General features: G+C 50.6%; 1 protein-coding gene across 8 annotated transcripts in view; it reads right to left on the bottom strand.

The window, feature by feature from the left end:
- MPRIP (myosin phosphatase Rho interacting protein) overlaps positions 1-20,691 on the bottom strand; it is a 154,568-nt gene that overhangs the window by 31,473 nt on the left and 102,404 nt on the right. For 7 of the 8 annotated variants that reach the window (XM_040452980.1, XM_040452985.1, XM_040452983.1 and 4 more), the window contains 6 exons: positions 13,320-13,461; positions 12,327-12,440; positions 10,697-10,753; positions 9,372-9,440; positions 6,776-6,865; positions 2,565-2,674 (listed from right to left, as the gene is read on the bottom strand). In XM_040452980.1, the coding sequence (XP_040308914.1) occupies positions 2,565-2,674; positions 6,776-6,865; positions 9,372-9,440; positions 10,697-10,753; positions 12,327-12,440; positions 13,320-13,461 (582 nt within the window). The remainder of the gene's footprint in view (positions 1-2,564; positions 2,675-6,775; positions 6,866-9,371; positions 9,441-10,696; positions 10,754-12,326; positions 12,441-13,319; positions 13,462-20,691) is intronic. The other variant, XM_040452986.1, reaches the window with a different exon arrangement.

Genomic DNA, 20,691 nt, shown 5'->3' with positions numbered 1-20,691 from the left:
TTTCTCAAAAGGCTCAAGGGTTTTTAAACAAGTAAATAAACCAAACAGTCTGTATTTTAGGAACACCACTGCGGGGGCTGGTGTGACAGATGGATCAGAGAGTGAAAGGCCTGAGACCACTGTGGCCAAGTGAGAGAGATGGCCCAGGTGGCAGGCACATGCCCGCACCGTGCAGCGGCCCACCCCGTGCAGGAAGTGAGAGGGGAGCAGGATTCAAGGGCACCTCTGCTTGCCAAGTAAGGAATCCATGCCTTTATCTAATATGCCCCAGAGCAAAGATTTCTAGAGAGGATGCCACCTGAGCAGGGGTGAGGTGGGAGCATGAGTTGTGGCGGTTTAAGGTCCCCAGCCTGAACAGGGTGGCCTCTGGTCCTGCCCCAGCTAGCAGAATAGAGCTGTAAGCCACTCAGGGCCGCGAGGGCCAGCGAGGGTGGTGGGAGTGGGGGTGGTCATGCTCCAGGGAGCGCCTGTCTTTAAAGACAGTGGGGGTCAAAGAGAAGGGAGCCTGGGAGAGAGGTGCCCCGGGGAAAGAGAACATGGTCGTCACCATGCTCTGGCCATCTGTCCCAAGTGCTTCAGGGTGGTGGGACCTGCAAGTTCCCCATTTAAGACCACACGTGCATTTGAATGACAGTTCTCCAGAGAGGACCTTCCGATGCCACTGAGCAGAGAGCTGACCCGGGCTTACAACTGTGTAAGGTGTCACGCCCGCACGGAGAGCTGGCAGCCACCATTGCAGCACCACAAGAGGAAGCCCCTCCAGCTCCCAGGCAGGATGCCCCTGTAACTCTCCGCCACAGACACAGGGGGACTATGGTGCCTGGCTCAAACCTGTGCCTCTGACGTCCGTATCTGTTTCTAGTACCTTCTTGGGACTTGGACCACCTGTAAGTGCTTAAAAAAAAAGTCCAAGTTTTTCTCAAACCATAAAAGCTGACATAAAACAAGCAGAAAGGCTGAAAACGGGGGGAGAGTGAGGACCCCCATAAGTTTGAGATGTGCTAATCTGAAGTAAATTCTAGTCAGGAAGACAATCACTAAGTCAACCTTCCCACGCAAATAAAAGCCCTGGCCCCTGTGGGCCTGCAGTCCCTGCACAGAGCCAGCACGGGACTGCGGCAGGGAACTGTGAATGCCAGCCTAGAAGGTGCCTCTCAGGAGAGGCGTGTGCACACGCGTGTGCTCAAGTGTGTCACTTCACACCTGTTCTGAGGCCAAAGCCACACGCTTGCCCTGTGACATCCCAAAGGTGACTTCCCCCAGCCGGGACCCTCGGTCCCCACACAGGGCCAGGCCCTGGACAAGCAGCCAGCGCCGGCTAGGACACAGCAGGCAGGGGAACGCTGGGGCCAGGACGGTCCTCTCTTGTCCACCACCCACGTCACCGTGGCAGCAGCCTTGCCAGAGAAGCCCGACGTGCCTTTCTTGCTTTGCCATGGGGGCTTCCTCAAGGTGCTCAGGGTGTTGACCTTGTAAAGCTTTAGTCTCTGCTCCTGGCTGGGAGAGAGCCAGGGGGCAGCCAGAGGCCGCCAAGGGACATGGCCCAGTGAGGACGAGAGTGCCCCCTTCATCTCTGCAGGCAGGGGACATCCCATTAACAAATATGCCAGCTCTCCTAATAGGACCCTTGAGAGCTTGTCCTGGCCACCAATGCCTGGTCTTACTGACAGAAAACAACTCAAAATTGTTCATTTCATAAATGAAGGAACTAACAATGCCAATAAACACAAGAGAGAACGCTCTCTTCCTCCCTTCTTGTTCAAAGAGGTGCAGTGTCACCAGGACGGAGGCAAGGCCTTGACGGAGACCTGGCATGGCCACAGCTGCCCCAGGCCTCCGAGGGGCACACAGCCCAGGAGCGGCCAACAACACGAGAAAGACACTTGAAGAGCCATTCAAACTACCTGCCCTGAAACGTGGGAACAAGAGGGTCTCAGGACAGGATGGGGCTCTGAAGTCTTCAGGTGAGAACGCTCAAGTTCTGGGCATCATGGAACCAGCCCCCCACACCAGAACCTTCTTTCTTTTAAAATGAAAATGGGTTTCTGACCCTCACAGCAGAGGAGGAAGGCATGTGACATGCAAATCACGAGGTACAAACCACAGAGACTTTAACGTGAGGGAGGAATGAGTTTTTCAACTCAAGCTCTAATGCGGAAATCTCAAATAAGTTTTTCCTGGTTGTGTACAAATCCAACAGATGTAGGAGTGAAGCAAAAAGACCAAGAAGAAGACATGCTCTGGTGGCCCGTGAATGTGGCTCCAGGGCTGCCAGCGCCCAGGCCAGAGGGGCTCCTCCTGCTAGGTGCAGTCCCAACAGGGGCACAGACACTACTTGTGCAGCTACATCGGCCAGGCTTCAAGGAGGAAAAGGTCACCTGCGACAAAAAACCAGGAAGCCAAAGGGAGACCGTGTGGGGCCAGCCGATGGTGGGACAGAGGGTGGAAGGAGGTGGCTGTGCCAGGACAGGTGCGAGCTCAGGTCCCAAAGGAGCCACAGATTCGGAAGGGAGCGGGGCGGCGGCCAGAGGGGAAGGCGGCTCCCTCGGGCACCAGGGTCTTACCTCGTCACGTCCGGGGCAGAGGTCGGGTGGACGTGCTTCATGATGGTCTGGATCCAATTCCGCCGGATTCCAGATGTCATAGCAGAGAGCGTGAATTCGCCCTCCTTTGTCTACACAAAAGATGAGCCGTTATCAGTGACTGTCCCCTTCCAGCCCCCAAAGGATATCCAGCTAGGTGGCTGTCCTAGGAGCACCGTGTGCACCCCACCGGCCCTCAAATAAGAGCCGGAAAGTAAAGGAAGGAAAGAGCAAATCTGCTTTCATGGCAGACTCAGCCACCTCCCTCCGTTTCCTGTGTGCCTACAATGTCCCCGGCACCCAGATGGCTCCCCTGCTCTTCAAGGGGCTCACAGGGGAAGGAGATGGCACGACCCGACAACAAAGCCAGTGTGTGGGAACGGTGGGTGGGAAGGGGACCCCCGGGCCGGGGACATGGCCCAGGGCCACGCAGCCACACATAGCAAGTACACAGGCAACCGGGAGACGAGTGGCAGGCACGGGACTTAACAGGCGGTCCGGGCACGATACGGGCCACACGGTGAGGCTGAGAAGGGGCAGGGAGACCCGCTGGGCCGCTAGGGCAGTGGTCCAGATGGTGACAGAGAAGGGGGAGGTTCTGGAGAGGTAAAGGAGGTGGCTGGCGCTCAGTCCCTCACGGAGAGGCTATGGGAGGGGAGCCAGACAGGGGCTGAGAGTGGCAGCAGGGCCAGCAAGTGAAGGGTGGCCTCTGGGACACAATCCTTGCGTCACTGAGCCACCCTGCCTGGCACCACCCAAGAAGGGGAGGGGCAGGAAGCGCAGGTAGGTGGTGGTCTGGCGGAGTCCGTTTCCGGCTTCTGCATTCCAGGCTCCACGTCACACAGTGAGGGTGTCAGGACTGTTCGCTATGCTGCTCAGGCTCACGAGCGGGCCTGTGAGACGCGCCAGCCGCTCAGCTGACGGGAAGATGAAATCAGCCGACGGTTTGGGGATGGGTGCCGGCACAGCCAGGGGCCAAAATACCAGAGACCACGAGCTGACCCGGCGAGAGCTGACCCGGCACGCCGCAGAGCGTAGCTTGCTCACGACCGCCTCCTCCAGCGCAGGCCCCCGCCCGCGTGCCCAGTCAGACGGCACACGGCCCGCGCCCAGCTCCTCTCTCCTTCGTCTTCGGTTTCCCCTCCGTGTGCGCCAAAGGCCGGGGTGCCGCTCAGAGCTCTCCGAAGCACGGGCCCCTCACGCCCCCGGGACCGGCTCCCACGCACCCCTGGGTCCTCTGCTTCCTCTCGCTCCAGGTGTGGGTGCTTCTGGAGTCTGACCTCAGCGATCTGCACGTTCTCACCCATGAGCTCAGCTCTCACCTCCAACGAGCTCTTTCCCAACCGGGTCCATGCTCGTGGCTTCCTATCTAATGCTCTTAGGGAGTCCACCAGGGCCTCGAACACACTGCTGGCCAGAGTTCCAGAGGCTCTCCTCCTGGGAAGCTGCCTCTACCGCCCGACTTCTGCACAAAACTCACCGTGCTCCGGGGTGCGAGGCCTCACACCTGCCTCCTCCTTCACCTGGCAGAGCCACGGCCCACGCACCCTTCCACCGTGGGCCCTCTGGCCACTTTGCCTGCCTCCTGCCTCTATTTTCCCACCTTTCTAAGTGCCCTGCACGTCCTGCTGGAGGTGTCTTACTGAGGCACAACCGCCTTGCGCCCTCCAACACGTTCTAGAGCTTCCTCCAACCTCAGGACAAGACAGCCTCCCGACCTGGCCCTCAGGGCTCCCATGTGTCACCCTCACTTGGCTTCTGCACCCCGCTCCCTGGAGGGTGCCACCAGGTCCGGCGGCCGGGCAAGAACACGTGCACGCTCAGCTCTCAGCTGTGTCTCTCAACCCCCTAAAGCTGCCTAGTGGCCCGGGCCGAGCCCCTCCTGGAAGCCACCCCCCCTCACTGAGAGTAGCCCTAGAACGGTGAAGTTGTGACGAGCTCGGTGAGAGGCGCTGACTTAGTGATAAAACACTCCTCGCCCCCAGGATGCCCACCCCAGAGAAAACTGCTCTTTGAGACGGAGAGGTAGGGCTGACCGTGGGGAGACTCCGCACGGACCCAGACAGCCAGAATTCACCCCTGCCTCCAAGGCTGCCCGACGTGTTGGCTCACCAAGCCCGTCTATTCCTCTTGTGGGTACGAGGGCAGAAAAGCACCAACAGCAGGGCAGCATGGGCCGCCGAGATCTGTCGGCTTCTGCTCCAGCCCTGGTGCCAGGTCATCAGTGCAACCTCCAACTAGGACGTGGCGTCCCCACAGCTGCCCCACATGGAAGGAACGCCACGACCAGTAGCCCCGTGGGCTGCTGACTGGATCTTGCCTTATAATGAACTCTCCAGCCTTCGGGTCTGAACCTTGGCCTCCTCTGGGTTGGTTAATATGAGTCAGTCCCAATGTGCCTGATCTACTCTAAGTCCAGAAATACAACTGAGCTTTCAGATGCAAAGATCTATAGGCAAGATCCTGCTGGGGCGCCTTGGCGGCTCGGTCAGTTGAGCGTCCGACTTCGGCTCAGGTCATGATCGCACGGTTCATGAGTTCAAGCTCCGCACTGGGCTCTGTGCTGACAGCTTGGAGCCTGAAGCCTGTTTCGGATTCTATGTCTCCCTCTCTCTCTGCCCCTCCCTTGCTCACGCTCTTTCCCTCTCGCTCTCAAAAATAAACAAACATTAAAAAAAAAAAAAAAATTAAAGGTGAGAGCCTGTTAAAGGTGACCCCCCTGCCTGGACCTCTAGCTCCCTGTGAGAAACCAGCCCCCAGTGGCAGCTCTGGCCAGCTGCTCACCATCACACACTCCTAAGGCTCTTGTGACAGAAGGATTAGCTCTGCCCAGAGAGAGGTCTGGCATTTGTCCCAGCTCCTGGGAAGTAACCTATTTAAGGTGGGGGCTGGTCACTCCAGAAAGACCAGCCGTGAAGGGAGAAGGCTGGGGCTCTGGGACACACGAAATCAGCCGACGTCTGGGGAGAGGGCCAGAAATTGCGCTCGATCACATGGATAGTTAACTCAATCAGCAACAACCATGAAACTTTGATAAAAACTCTGGACACTGACTGGGTGAACTTCCTGAGCTGGAAGCTCTGGGTAGAGCCACACATCACCCAAGAGGGTAATACATTCCCGAGGACTTGGAAGGTTTGTGTTTAGGGCCATCCCGGTACAATTCTCCAGGTGTCTTCCTCCGGCTTGTTCTGGTCTCTATCCTTCTGCTACAACAACACTACAATTGTATGTACAGTGCTCCTATGTTCTGTGAGTCTTTCTGGCTAATTGTTGAGCCTGAGGGTAGTCTGGGGCACCCCTTGATCTTGCAGTTGGTGTCAGAAGGCAGATACACCAGTTGGAGATTGTGCCCCCCCCCCCGCCTTTTCTTTTTAAACTTTTTTTTAGCATTATTTATTTTTGAAGAAGAGAGATACAGAGTGTGAGCAGGGAAAGGGCAGAGAGAGAGACACAGAATATGAAGCAGGATCTAGGCTCTGAGCTGTCAGCATTGAGCCCGACATGGGGCTTGGACCCACAGACCGCGAGATCATGACCTGAGCTGAAGTTGGACGCTTAACTGACTGAGCCACCCAGGTGCCCCGACTGTGCCCTAATCTTGAGCCTGGCTGCCTCCAGGTAGCCCTTAAACCACCAGCTTTAATGAAATGGCCAAGAATCATTTTATTTTTCCTATCATATTTCTTTTTGAGGGCAGGGGCAATGCCTTGCATGCCTGAGTCCCTCACAAGATCGTGGGGGAACAAAAGACATGAATAGATGGATAAATGTCCAAATGAAAGAACAAATCAGTAAAAACCTAGTATTCAAGGCTTAACTGACACTTCTATTTTTATTCCCCAATCCCATTGTCTTTCTCCAACGCCAGCATTTAAAAAAAAGAACCTTCAGTAACAGAAAGCTTCTAAATGGCACTTGGAAGAAAGATGCTAAAGATGCTAACATCTAATTGTTTTGTTCAGATCACAAGTTGGAGTTGGGATGAGGTGCTAAGGACACAGGAAGGCACAGGTCAAGGCACTCACGCTGACAGAAAAGAATGTATGCTGATCATGCCTGTGAGAGGTCAGGCTTATCCACAGGTGTCCCTGGACCAGGACACCACGTTTGTGGAGAAATGTCCCAGCGGGTCAAGCCCGTGTCCCCCACCTCCACACCAAGCCTGTGTCCAAGCTCTACCCCAGGCTCACATGTATCTGAAAGCCGTAGTTTCTCTGGACTGGATACTCCGTGACATCATAACACGTGGATAAGTCAATTTCCCCGTCCAGGTCAGCAGCCTACAGAGAAACAGGAGAGGATCTTAGGAGATTTAGAAAGTAAAAGTCAACACTGAGGCAAGCGAATTTCCACGTTAGCTTTATTTTTCATGGGCATGTCCACTGACAAGTGAGGACACTGCCTATCTTTGGCTACCTGGAAGCAGCGAGGCTATTTCCCTGAGCATCCTGCCAAAGACATCCAACCCCTGCCAACGGTTCTCAAACGTGTGGTCGGAACCTTTACGCTCTTAAAAACTGAGGACCCCAAAGAGTTTTCATTTATGTGGGTTTCGTCTACTGATGATATTGAACACAGTAGAAATAAACGTGAAAAAAAAAGTAAACCATTTTAGTTTCTGTTAAAAATTATTTTTGAAGCCGGCAAGAGATTTTTGCAAATCTTTAAATGCTTGGTTTCCAAGGACAGCTGGATTCTCTCATCTGTTGCTGCATTCAACCTGTTCGATGTATCATTTTGACTGAAGTACGGTTGACCCTCGAACAACGTGAGCTGTGTGGGTCCAGTTATACATGGATTGTTTTCAAGGTAGCACAGTCCTGTAAGTGTATTTTCTCTTCCTTAGGATTTTCTTAACAGCCTTTTCTTTTCTCTGGTTTATTTTATTGTAAGAATATAGTATATGCTGCACATAACATACAGATATATGTTAATCGACTGGCAGGCTATTAGCCGTTACGTTTTGGTTTGGGGGAGTCAGAAGTTATATGCAGGTTTTCAACTGTGCGAGGGGTCAGCACACCCAACCTCTGCATTGTTCAAGGGTCAACCGCATATGAAGACAGTCCAGCGTAAGGAGACATGTTTTAATAGTTGTTTCTGCCCCCCTCCCCCTGGTTTTGAGGAATAATCGACATACATCACTGTATAACCCGAAGACGTACAGCATGATGGTTTGATGTACATATATCGTGAAAAGGCGTACTTTCTTAAAGGTGAACTGCAGAATGGAATCGGCAATCCTGTCAAGGACCTTTCCATACTGTTATATTAAAATCCATGGTTTTCTCCTGCCCCCTGAATGGCTCTATTACTCGTGCATGATTTTCTAACGTTACGTACCGGTCATCTGGAAGATACCAAGTTACGTGTATCTTCCAAAAGTTGACACATTTCATTACATCAGATCAAAACATCTGTTAGTGTGACCACCTACTCCATTAGGAGAGTCTGTCAATACAGGGAAGTTGTCAAGTTTGTGACAATGAATACGAATTTTCCAAAGTTCCAGTTTCGCTTGTAAGCTCAAACTGTATCACTGGCAACAAACAGTGGATTGTTTCCTTTGGAGGAATAGGCTCCCTTGGTGCATTTTAAAGCAAATGTCTGCCAGACACCAAAACGGAATGAGCAGTTTGTCTGTCAGTTGTTCTGTCAAGTGCAGGCAGTACTGCACGAGGAGAAGCACGAGGGGAAGTCTGTCTGGCAGCGCAGACGGGGTGCAGGTGCTTCCAGCGAGGGACCCACTACGTTCTGTGACGCAGCAAAGGCACCTTATGCTCACTGCCCATTTTGAATCACAGAATACAGAAAAGATGAGTATCCGAGAATTGACACTTTACATGGCATTTTAACTTTTTCACAATAGTTTTGAGTATACCGGTCCGTCAGCCCCCCGAAAGGGTCTCCAGGGGTCCACAGACCACACACTCTGAGAACTGCTGGTCTACGCACACACTACCAACCACATGCTCCCGCGTTCCTTGATTTCAGGCAGCACCAGGGGCCTGCCGCGCACACTGCTCTCGTCTATCCCGTATCACTAACATCTCTCCGCTGCAGCCCGTAAGCGTTCAGGCTATGTAAATGTATATAACGAGCTAAGGACGGATATTAGATTCTTGCCAATCTTCTGCTACCACAAAAGTGCAGCAATGACTAACCTTGGGCTATATGTGGGAATATATCTGAAGGATCCCTGGAGTGGGATGCAAGGGAAAAGGTAGGAACACAGACTCAAAAAACTCAAAAAACACGGAATTTTTTAAGGAAGAGAAAGAGCCCCTTCTGGTTGGTCTTCAACCATGAAATCAGGACAGTCAACTGGACCACCTGAATTCATTTGCCACATCCCATCTTTGTCCAGAAGACAAAGAACAAGATTTAGTTCTGTTTCAAGACATTCAATTCTCCGCGAAACCTTTGTAGAAAAAACCAAACTGTTCATCCTGAGTTTTAAAATAAGACATCTTTCGGTGTTTTTTCAAAGAACAGAGAAAAAAGAAGCCACTGAAACACTCTGCACCCAGGTGCCTCAAGCAGAGACTCAAAACAGCCCAACGTTTCAGGAAGACTCAGTCACAAGAACATCAAAAGCTGATGATATTATGCTCAGACTTCGCACCAGATCTACACTAGAAAACCCAAGATGGCCACTCGGACACCTGTCAATAGACAGAGGGGATGTCAGCCTAGAGAAGCAGTGTCTGGGAGCCTTGGGCTCCTGGGTGTCGCCTAGACCACTCAACTGTCTCTACAACTAGGAAGGAAGCCAAAAACACTCACCTCCTCAGCCACCGAATCCCTGTAGTATCTTAGGCTTTGATCAGCAAGGACAAACCAGTGCTTCTTCCACTAAAAGGGAAGGGAAAAACCAGACTCAACTACCATGCAGCACATTTACTGCTCCAAGGCAATCCACAGCCAGAGTCCTGGGGGCACCTCCCAGAGCACAGGAAAAGCAGAGGGCAGGCGGCCCCTCCCACGAGTGGCAGACACACACAGGACTCTGCTCAGGCCGCAGGCAGCCATGCGCGCATGACGTCAGGGCACTTGCTAAGCCGCGGCTCCCCCGTGACAAGGCAGCATGGAGAGCTGGGGTGGGCCGCAGGCTACGGGCTTTCTGTAACCCACAGTGGTGTGGCTGGTGAAAAGTGCTTCGCAGTCCTTGATCTCAACTCCAGAGGCTGCAGACAGGGGGCTGGGCCCCCAGAGCTGGAAAGTGGCTGTGAAAACAGCATCTCCATCCTAAGGGGCTGCCTGTGAGCCACAGCCACTGGCTGGCTAACCAGAGGGGCACGCCCACCTGCAGCCAGCAGGAGCAAACCAGCCAGCCAGATTCCCAAGTCTTCACTGTGAGTAGCAAGGAGGGAGACTTGAGTCTTCAGGCAAGGCCAAGGGGATTGATATGGAGGAGAGAGAAAAAGAGGATGTTTCGGCACGGCTGCTCAGGAAGCAAGAAGGGGAGCTCAGGAGGGCAGGGTTTCGGGGCCTCTCGGTAGGAACTAGCAGACTCCTCTTCATGCCTCCTTGGAGGCCTGGCCTTCCAGCCCCAAGCAGGGTGGAGGTGGGGTGGCAGGTCCAGCTGCAAATGGCTCTTCCTGCTGGAGTCTGACGGCAAGAACCACCACACTGGCTTCTCTCAGGACCGCGGCTGAGCTGGAGTCCCCGGCAGAGTCTAGCAGCCCTTGGTTGCTGTCAACGTGGCCTGCCTCAGACGCATCCACAAGCCAACAACACCAGAGGCCTCCCCCATTCCTGGGAAGCCTGGGCTCTCTGGGAACTTTTAGGAAAGACTACCAGGTAGGGAGCTAGTGCTGTAGAACATTCCCCTAGCCTGAGGCTGCGATCCTTGCTGGGTGCAGGATGGTGATCTTCTACAGCGGCCCCTGCCTCTCACTGTAGAACTGAGAGTGGGGGCGGCTGTGTACCTCCACTTCCCTGAGGAGATGGGGGTCTTGGCCACAGTCCTGGTCGACCACACAAGAGGTCATGCCGGAGGTGGGGGATCGGGCCAGCGCTCCCACCCCTGCTGGGGACAAGGCCAGGCAGACCCCACCCCTGCTCCCCAGTCTTTGAGGGGCCACAGCAGCCCAGCCCTGCACACTCACCTGGCCGTCCTCATACTGCTTGGTCAGCCAGCCTTTCTTGAAGTTCAGCAGGTCAGGCTAAGAAAGGGAGAAAAAAGAACAGTTCAGAAGAAGGCACTCTGAGCTATCTCAGTCGTGGGGAAAGGGTGACTGACTGAGGGGCAGCAGGTGTCTCTGTCCGCATGAGGTGGGCAGCGGGAAGAGGCATTTCTCCACCTGCCAGACGAGCCAGGATGGCCTGCCTTGCCCAGGTGGGTGCTGCCCACAAACCCTCCACAGATTCATGTGTCTTCAAGGAAGGAGACGCCGGGCTCAGCGGGATGATGGGGAGGGAAGGGCATGGCCTCAGCGCCCTGCGGGCACAGCAGCAGCTGGGCTGCCCAGATGCTCTGACAGAAGCCTGCCCGGCGGCAGAGGACGGCCCAGAGAGAGAGTCAGTCGGTGTTTCACACGAAGGGGGAAACCTGCAGTGACCACTAAAAGGAGAAATCAGAAGTTCCCGCAGAAGCCACAGGAAGGCGGAGAGAGGAAGACGGAGGAGCGGAGACCAAGCGTGGCGTTGAGCAAGATGCAGGAGCAACCCTGCCGAGACCTTGGGGCCACCTATCTACCAGGATGAGTTTGAGTCTCCGTTTCTCGGCAAGATGCAAACCCAGGACAGCTGACCGCAGATCGGGGGAGCTGGCCCCGCTGGGCTCTACTGCACCCGTGTCCCTGGGCCTGGGAAGCAGCCCAAGGAAGCACTTTAGGCCCACCCGCAGCCCTGCTGGGCCCTGCTTGTGTTCACAGCTGGGCATCTGTCAAGTTGGCACCTGAAGAGATGAGGATCATCCTTCCCCTTGGCCCACGTGCTTGCTCTCACTTTTCTACAGGTATATCTCCACCTCCACCAGAAACGGGCTGTGATGTCTTTCTGTATCTGAAGGACCGGGAGGGAGTTGTTCCAGGAGCCTCTGTGCCAAACCTCTGAGCAGCACCCAGACTCCAGGAAAAGACAACCCTCTTCCAGGTAAGAAGCCCTCCTATCCTGGCTCAGTTCCATGTGTGTGGCTGGTGGCTCCACACCCTAGGGGTAGAAGAAGTGGCACCAACCACTTCTCAGAAGACCACGGACAAGGCAGAGAGGAGCCCCGGGTCACCATGTGCATAGCTGTCCTTCATTCCCGGGGCCTCTGGCCGGCCACTCTCGGCTCCCCAAGGGAGCGAGGGTCCCGTCTGGCCACTCCCCACCTGCACCTCCACTGCTGCAGCTCAAGTGACCTCGGGCAAAGGCGTCTCTCCTGTCCCGAGACACCAGGAACGAGGCAAGGGCTCCCAGCGAGAAGGGGCTCCTGCCTCCAAAATGTCACAGAAACAAACACCCAAAGCAAGAACAGAGGTTCCTTGTTGCTGTGGCCCTGGTTCTCTGAAATCAGGATTTTGCTGCCTTGGCCAAGTGGCCTCCTCTACTTGTGACCTCAGAGCTCAGGACGCCTATGTATCCAGAAAAGGGAAAAGGAACACCGCATCTGCTTCCCACGCACAGACACAAAGGCCCGTGCAGAGGGGACAGCCAGCATGGACGCACGGACATAAGCAGACAGTGACCCCAAGTGACAGAAGCAGCAGGAGCGGCGTCTCCAGGCTTTGGTGTGCGGGCGCCTGGGCTCACCGTCAGGGAGGACTCCGTGGACCTCCTGTCCAGTGACTTGGCTCTTCGGTGTGGAGACAGGGGGGAGGCCGAGGTGTCCGGCAGAGGAGCTGTGGGGGCTTCGCTGGGGAGGTCCTGTGGCAGAGAGCAGCCGCCAGTCAGTACAAGCCAGTAAAGTCAGGTGGGGAGCAGGGAAACCAGGAGCCAGAGCTGTGGGAGGGTCAAGAATGTTCCCAGGCGAGGAGGAAAGCACTCTGTCTGGGCTCTGTCTAGGCAAGTCTGGACCAGAGCAGGGACGGGAGCCAGTGTCCTGGGACTCCTCGTCCGGCTCCTTCCGCTTTCACGCGGCGGGTTCAAAGACGCATTAGTTGTTAAAGCAGCCTTTTCTTTCGGATGCGCTAGTCACCGTCACTCTCCTGGTCCCATCCCCATCCCCTGGCTTCTGGGGGTCGCGGAAGAAAGAGCCCCAGGCGCTGAGGCAGCGAGCAACAGAACACCTCATGAGCCCAGACAGGGGCTGGGGAGGAAGATGAAGATCGGACACAGCAGGGCCACAAGAGGCAGGTGGGCTGCCTGGGAGGAGGAGGAGGAGGAGGAGGAGGAGGAGGATTTCAGAGAGACCTGCCTTGTGGACTAAGTAGAGAAGCGAGGGCAATGGCCGCCACTCGAAAGAAAGAGGAAGGAAGGTGCTCAGCCTCGCGGCCGGGCTGCCTCGAAGAGAAAGAGAGCAGCTTCGGTTATGAGCTGGGACCTAAGGCTTGCTAGACTGGCCTTTAGCAGAGATGGGTCAAGTTCTGACAGGAAGACGCAGAAGGCAGGCCTCGCCCTCGAGAAAGTCACTAACTGGAGGAGAGGAAACAAGTAGGAAATGAGAACAGGAAGCCCAGTGGAAGTGCATCCGGGTGCGTTTGGGGGCCCTGTGAGGAGGTGTGGGGCCATATGCTGATGGCGCCCCAGTGGCCGCACGTGGCACTGCTTGGGCCTCAGCGCTGGCCCCAGGCCCCAGACGCTCACCCGTTTCCTGGGAAACGCCCTCTTCTCACTGCGGCCCTGGCGAGTGTCACTTGATGGCGAGGGCCCGGCTGTCGAGTTAGTCTCCATGTGCTCTGCCTTCTCAATGTCCAAGGCCTCAAATTTCTCAATGACCTGGGACCTCCTACAAGAGATGACACGGGGCTGCTGAGGGGGAGACGGGGTCCCCCCACAGCCTGAGGCGGGCTTGGTCTTCAGTTACAGAGGGCTCCTTCAGCCAATACCGCCATGCCTGGCCCACCCCAGTCTTCCCTGGGCCTCCCCCCTTCACAGGGCGTGTGGCCTATGCACACAGGACACTTGGCTAGCTCACCAGACACCCCGGCCCAAGCTCCCTCTCCCACCACCGTGGAGGGGGAAGCCATGCAGGGGCTGGGAGCAGCTCAAGGGCAAGGGCCTCCCCTTCCCCCCAGCCTGTCCTTGCCCTCTATCCCCACGCTGGAAGCCCCTGCATGGTCTGTTGACACACTTGGCGGTCACACAGCTCATTGCCTGGTCTCCTCTCCTGAGCCACAGACATGATCAGAAGGCAGCCACCACCTCGGAGGGTGGCAGCCTCAGTCCTCACTGCAACCCTCAGCAGACCGCGATGCAGCCCCCACCCCAGGGCAACCAAAAGTTAGCAAGAAAAAGGCCCATGAATTAACACTGTTTCTGCCAACAGTAAAAAGAATCAAAAACCAAATTAAAACAAAAACAAAGCGAGTTGATTTCGTGTGAAAGGCCGGCGCATCATCAGGCCATCTACGGCTGGAGACGGAGCTGAGATGGGAGCGAAGCAGGCGAAGGAAGGGCGAGTAACGTCACACAGCGACACAGCAGGAGAAGGTGGAGAGGGGCAAGACCTGAAAGAAAATAAGGCTGGAAAATGAATAAACAGAAAGGGACTGCTTTTTAAAATCAAATAATGGTAAATCAAAATTATCCAAAGAATTAAAGAAACAAAAACCCAAGGTGATCACTGAGAAGGGGAGACCATCCTTGTCCCTGAGTCACAGGGAGTCGCCATGGTGTCTGAGGGCAGGGAGGCCGGGGGGGGGGGGGGCGCGTGGGCTGAGGCCTAGTCCTCACCGTTGGGGGCCTGAGACTTGGGCACTGTTTAAAACAGGGACAAGGCCCCAAATGGAGTCACCTGTGCTAAGCCCACATCACCAAACTGAGACTTGATATTTAATTATAGTTTCAACCTCTCCCTGGAGTGGAATCTTAACCCAGCCAATCTGGAATTACCTGGTCAGCACTAGTGAGGTGCTCTGCCTGAGAGCCCTGTGCTGTCCCCCAAAGGAAGGTGAGCTTGCCTGAAACAATGCACGTTTCGCCAGTAACTTCCTTGTCCCACTCCCTTCTGCCTACAAAAGTCTTTCATTTTGTACAGCTCCTTAGAGCTCTTTTCTATCTCCTGGATGGAATGCCGAATCACCGAATAAAGCCAGTAAGAGCTTTAAAATTTAAAATTTACTGAATTTTGTTCTTACAAATTTGGTGGCAGTGGTGGGACTCAAAGGAAACTTCGGACAGCTTCAAGGACAATGAGAAACACAGCCAGCTGTGGTACCTGTGAACCCTTAAGAGTTTTCGGTCTTTCTCACCATTTCCGAGGGCCAATGGGAAGATCCTCTTGGTTCTGAGCTCTGCTCTCTTCGTGTTGAGCTCCTGATCTAATTGGCTCCCTACAGTCCCCCACTCGACTGGACCATGCTGGGAACTGTGCCTAGTTCAGTCTGTAGTATTCCACTTGACTGGAATCCCCCATCCTTGGTTTAGTACTCAGATTCCCTACTGGGGGCTTCTGATGGTTCAGTGTGCATTCCCCATTTCATGGGAATCCTAGTCCACAGTCCCCATTCTTTGGGGTCCGCTGCTTCAGCACCTTCCTTAGTCCCCAGTTCCACGTTGAGAACTGCTGGTGGTGCACACAAAGCCTTTTACTGGTTAGAAATATCTCAGCTACTGCTGGTGCATTAGCGTGCACAGAAGGTAAAGGCTACTGCTAATGAGAATCTCAGAAGCCAAAAGCTACAAAACCGGTGGGCACAGGCTGAGCACTTAAAAACTCTTAGGAGGGCTCGGCACCTAACTCTAAGGCTCCCATGTCAAGATAGGCTGGTCATGGATGGACACAAGAGCGACACTAGGTCACCTGCCAACCTCAAGAAGCTTTCCGTGCAACAAGGTACACTGTAAAACACCACACCATTCCCAACCCAGCAGCACATCCCTTTTAGGCATCAATTTGCTTCTGTGAGACTCGAAGACTTAGCTAGAAGAAACGGGATCTTTAAATTCTATAGTTGAACACGCTGACTTCCAGCACACTTACACTTATTTTATGGCTTAAGAACTGTAGGGCCAGGAACTATAGATACCTACAAAAATGCAAAATCTTACTAAAGACAACCAAGAATCACAGGGGCTGTTATGGGAGTGTCCCAGTTAGACAAGATCATTTATTTAAGAAGTGCACTTAAAAGCAGGGGTTCCTAATCAGACAAACAGAATGGGATACTTATTTTAATTGGTATGCAGAAGCTTCCAAAGGCTTCAAGACTCCAAAACAGTTTCACTGAAAGTTTTGTTGTAAAGGCTAATGAAAAATTAAAGACACAGAAGGTATCTAAAACAACACACAGGCCTCTCCCATTACACCTTCCGAGGAGTCTAACATCAAAACACTGGCTCAGAAATGAGTATCTCATTTGTAACCAACTGGACCATTAGAAAAAATTTTGTCCTCAAACATTTTGGGTAAATCCCTCAACACCAACTTGAATGCTTTCAAATCTGCCTTTGAAGGAGGTGCCCATATGGACCCTCCCAGAGGTGGTGGGACTCTGGGGAGTTCCCTGGTAAACTGCTACATTATTCTCTCAAACAGCCAACGGAAACTAAAATTAATGAAAAACCTTGCCAAATTCTGGTAGATAAGAGAGGCTACAGAGGGGATCCTGGGAGAATTGGCAGAAGCCAGACCGTGAGAATTCATACCTGAGTCAGCTCTCCTGAATGCCCAATTGAGAGACCAAAATAAAATTTCACACTCTCCCTTCCTTTCCAAATCCAAACCCACTGGCTCTTGATCGTCTCTTCAGGGACAGCTACTACCTTCTTGCTTGTTTTGTGTCCTAAGAACTTGGCTTAGTTTTCGGCCCGGATGGGGCATACAGGTTGCTGGTTCTTTTTGGCTCTCTTTGAGAGAAACTCTGGATCTTGGGAAGGTAGTAAGTATCCTTTACGTCCTCTTTGAGTCCCCACTTACATTGACGGGGAGTTGTTCAATACTGCCAGAAACATTTGTTTGTCCTGGCTGAAAAGTGGCAAGATATTTAAAACAAGTTTTTAAGTGGTTCTGTGGTTCCAAGTCAGCCAAGTTGGAAGCAGATAACCAGAGCCTGATTGGGTTGTTTAGGCCTTCTCCCTTAAGCTAGAATGAAACTACGTACCAGAAGAAAAGAAAGTATCTGAAACCTCTGTGAAAGGATATATTAGAACATTCCAAAGACAAACAGTTCTAAATCCAGAACACAGAAATCTTTTGATTTCCACCCAAGTTGGAAATCTCCTTCCTGATACACAGAAGCAAACTGAGGATAACGTAGCTGCACGGGTGGATCGACTTACGTTACCCTTTAAGTCAAAACCCAGAAATCTTTGAGGAATTAGAGCAATTGTTCACAAAACCAGAAATTCGGCTCTAGAAACACTTCACAGTCCGTCTATCTTTTTTCACCAATACCAAAACCTCCTCTACAGATCTCCAAAGGCTTGTAAAGTATTGTAAAAATTCTGGCCTCAGGAAACAAAAGGCCTTCTTGGAAGCCTTTATATTCTTTCCTTGTGCCTTTGTGATGTAAATGTTCTACCTGGTCTTCTCTGGGATCTCTTATCTAAGGGTCTACTCTTTGAAATACCAACTCCAGGGAGGGAATTCTTACCAGAAGAGCAAAAGGGGGAAAGATTATTTGGAACACGAGTAAACGAAAGATCGTTAAGTGTCTTCTCCATAAAAATAAAAAGCCCTTGCCATCTGACCAGGTAACCCTATTTCATCTGCCAGAAACACAATTTGGATCCAACTTATAACCAGTGCATTTTATATCAACGTATCTTTCCACGGCTAAAATTTTAGAATGGAAGCTATAAGGTGTGTGTGTATGTGTGTGCGCGCGCACGTACATGTGTATTTTCTACCTATAGATGATACTGCCAAAATTAATTTGTAAAAGAGCTCTCTCAGGTCATGATCTCATGGTCCATGTGCTTGAGCCTTACGTCAGGCTCTGTGCTGACAGCTCAGAGCTTGGAGCCTGCTTTGGATTCTGCCTCTGTCTCTCTCTCTCTCTCTCTCTCTGCCCTTCCCCTGCGTACGCTCCCGCGCACACACCCTCTCTCAAATGTAAACATTAAAAAAAATTAAAAAGAAAGAAAAGAGCTCTATTTAATTGGCTTCAAGAAAATTAAGTACTTATATGAATTAAGTACTAACAATATTCTAAAACTTACAACAGAGAGTAACCTAATGCTTTTTAGATTCATGTGCTCTAGGAAAATATTTGGTATTAACACTGATTTAAGTGTGTTGATTTAGTTAAAATAGACGTGTCTTCAGAGTTATCAGCATTAACTATAACACCTTTCCACAACTTTTACTCTATCTAGGTTTACTGGTCAAATAACCTCATGGTGTCTATGTTATAACAGACGTTGCTGGCTGACTTTGTCCAAATATTTCACAAAGTCTTCATGGGTAGTCTAAACACAACTGATCTATGAACGGAGATATGCAATTTTAGGTGAGCTTTTCAGCAATAAGTATATTTTTGATATGCCTACTTAAATGGTTTCCCTAAATCTTTTCGGCAACTTAAAAATCTGAAGAGTTTTACTAAATTAAATGAGTAGTAGTCACTGAATGCCTAGATCATTTCCAAATAAAATACTGAAACAATTACTGAACGTTGGTTTATCTCCTTTTTTGCTTATTATAAAGAAATTAAAGAGATTTGGGTCTATTAAACATATTTTGTGCTACACTAAAAAAATCTATTATGAGAAAGCATGTTTCCAGAAAATACAAAATGTATTTATACATTTGCCAGGCACAGAATGCTAACATAAGACAGTTCACAATTATTTACTACTTTATTTTCACAAGATATTAAGTTTTTAAGGGATAACAAATCTAACACATGCAGGATGTGTGTTTCGGGTAAAAGAAGACATGAGGAATGGAGATCAATTTTTGGTGAAGGAAAAGAAAGTAATTTTATCCCAAAGTGAGACTAGTTGTTTCAGAATGAAAAAGAGAAAAAAAAAAAAAAAAAAAAAAAAAACAGGACAAGAAAACTAGAGAAGGTCTGTGGAAGGGGAATCTTGGGAAAAGAATTTTATACATGGTCAAGCTAACATTAAAATGAACTTGAACTGAAAAGAAAAAAGATAACTATTAACCTCAAAAGGAAGGTGGTGCAGTATCAGAATTTGGTATTCTCTCTTAAAATAAGGACAACATTTTCTAGGAGTATTGGTCTGCTATTGATAAGAAGTTGTGAAAGGGTTTTTACTTTTTAATTAACCTGCTGAGAAAACAAAGATTTTGTGTCTTATCAAAATAATGTCCTGTGTTTCATGCGGTCTTTATCAGGTCTTTGATTACTGAAGAAATCCTCTATTAAAAGAGCTTAGGGCTTTTGTTGTTGTTGTTTTACAATCATGTAACTTTCTGTATTTGCCTATAAAGTCTATAATCGCCACTTTGGTTAAGTGATAACGGAGTGTTGTTTCCTACTGATCTAAGATCCTATGTGACCAAGTGTTTTAAAACCTTTTGGTATTTTGACGAACTTCTCAAAAATGCAATTCTAAACCAAGTCTTCTTGACCTAGCAGTAACTTTGGGATTTTTCAGAGGATCTCTAAAAATCATAAAAGATTTGTTCTCTCTCCTTTTAAAAGAGAGATGTTCACTAATTAGGCTTACTTGACACATTGCATTACATGGGCAGCATTATCACATAAGTGAGGCTAAGCCTTCTTAGGTTCTGATATGTCCTGATGCAATGTTATCAGTCATAATTCTAGCTGTTATCTTAAAATGTTGAACCTCACAAAAATAACCAAATTTCCCTGTCATTTCCATTATAGTGAACTCTCGTCTGATCTTTATGGGCATTTAAAAAAAATTTTTTTTAATGTTTATTTATTTTTGAGAGAAGAGAGAGAGTGTGAGCAGGTGAGGGGCAGAGAGAGAGGGAGATACACAATCAGAAGCAGGTTCCAGGCTCCAGGCTCCAAGCTGTTAGCACAGAGCCCGACGTGGGGCCCGAACTCACACACTGTGAGATCATGACCTGAGCAAAGTTGGACACTTAACCAACTGAGCCACCCAGATGCCCCTAACTATGGGCATTTTTTAAGTCTTCTGTTATTTACAGAGAATTATTGTTTTACTCTGATACTTTTATGGAAGTGTTCATGGAAAGGACTTTGACAAATAAAGATTTCTAATAGCTTTAAGACCATGAAAATGAACTGGGGAAGAATTTCCAAACTAATGAAAAAACTGGGTTCAAGCAGAACGAGAATTACATAGGACTGAATGAACTGAGGATGCTTATAATTTTACATGACCTTTTGTTTGAAACGCTGCTAGTTCCTTAATGTTTTGCTCTTTCAGATCTAGGGAAACCTTTTCACTCAAGGGATCTATGACCTATAGCCATTTGGTAGGGCATACCTTTATGGTTGAAACAGTTACTTTTTCTCTCTACCTGATCCCTCCAGAATTCGTAAACTCTTGAGTATTCTTTTCATGGCAATATATTTAGTTATTTGTAGAAGTTCAATAAAAATCTGTTCTCCCTAGAAGAGGACACAACTGGAAACACTGGCTTTATTACCAAGGCTTTGACTGGAATGTTTCATTTTGGAGATATGCACCGACTCAGATCTGACCAGACAGCTTTAAGGAGCTGCTTGGAAAAATCGGGCTGGTACCTTGCTGTAGGGTTCCCAGCAGCCTTCCAGGTGCTGGTGACTTCCTGACAGGCCTATGAACCTCAGGACATTTGGAGGGAACTTTGAGAAGAGAGAAATTCACCCAAACTATACGTACTGCAGGTAAAATCTAATGGTGAGTCCTTGGCTTGGCTTCCTGGCCTCAGAGAAGAGATCAAAGTTCCAGCAAAGCGGTCTTAAAAACAGCTTATATGGTTGCTATTTTTGCTGTACTTATAAAATCAGGCCAAGTTTAATGTAAACCAAGTAATTTTACTGTGACTATCTTTTAAAAAATGGGAATAACTATAGAGAGAAAAACTTTGCATCTTTGTAGGTATGAGATTCTAGTCTGTTCATTG

This window comes from Herpailurus yagouaroundi, unplaced genomic scaffold (genome assembly GCF_014898765.1).
Source record: "Herpailurus yagouaroundi ecotype Mexico unplaced genomic scaffold, PumYag 208, whole genome shotgun sequence".
NCBI classification, from domain to species: Eukaryota; Metazoa; Chordata; class Mammalia; order Carnivora; family Felidae; genus Herpailurus; species Herpailurus yagouaroundi.
Note: the sequence above shows the minus strand (reverse complement) of the source record. Positions and strands in the feature narration are given on the sequence as shown.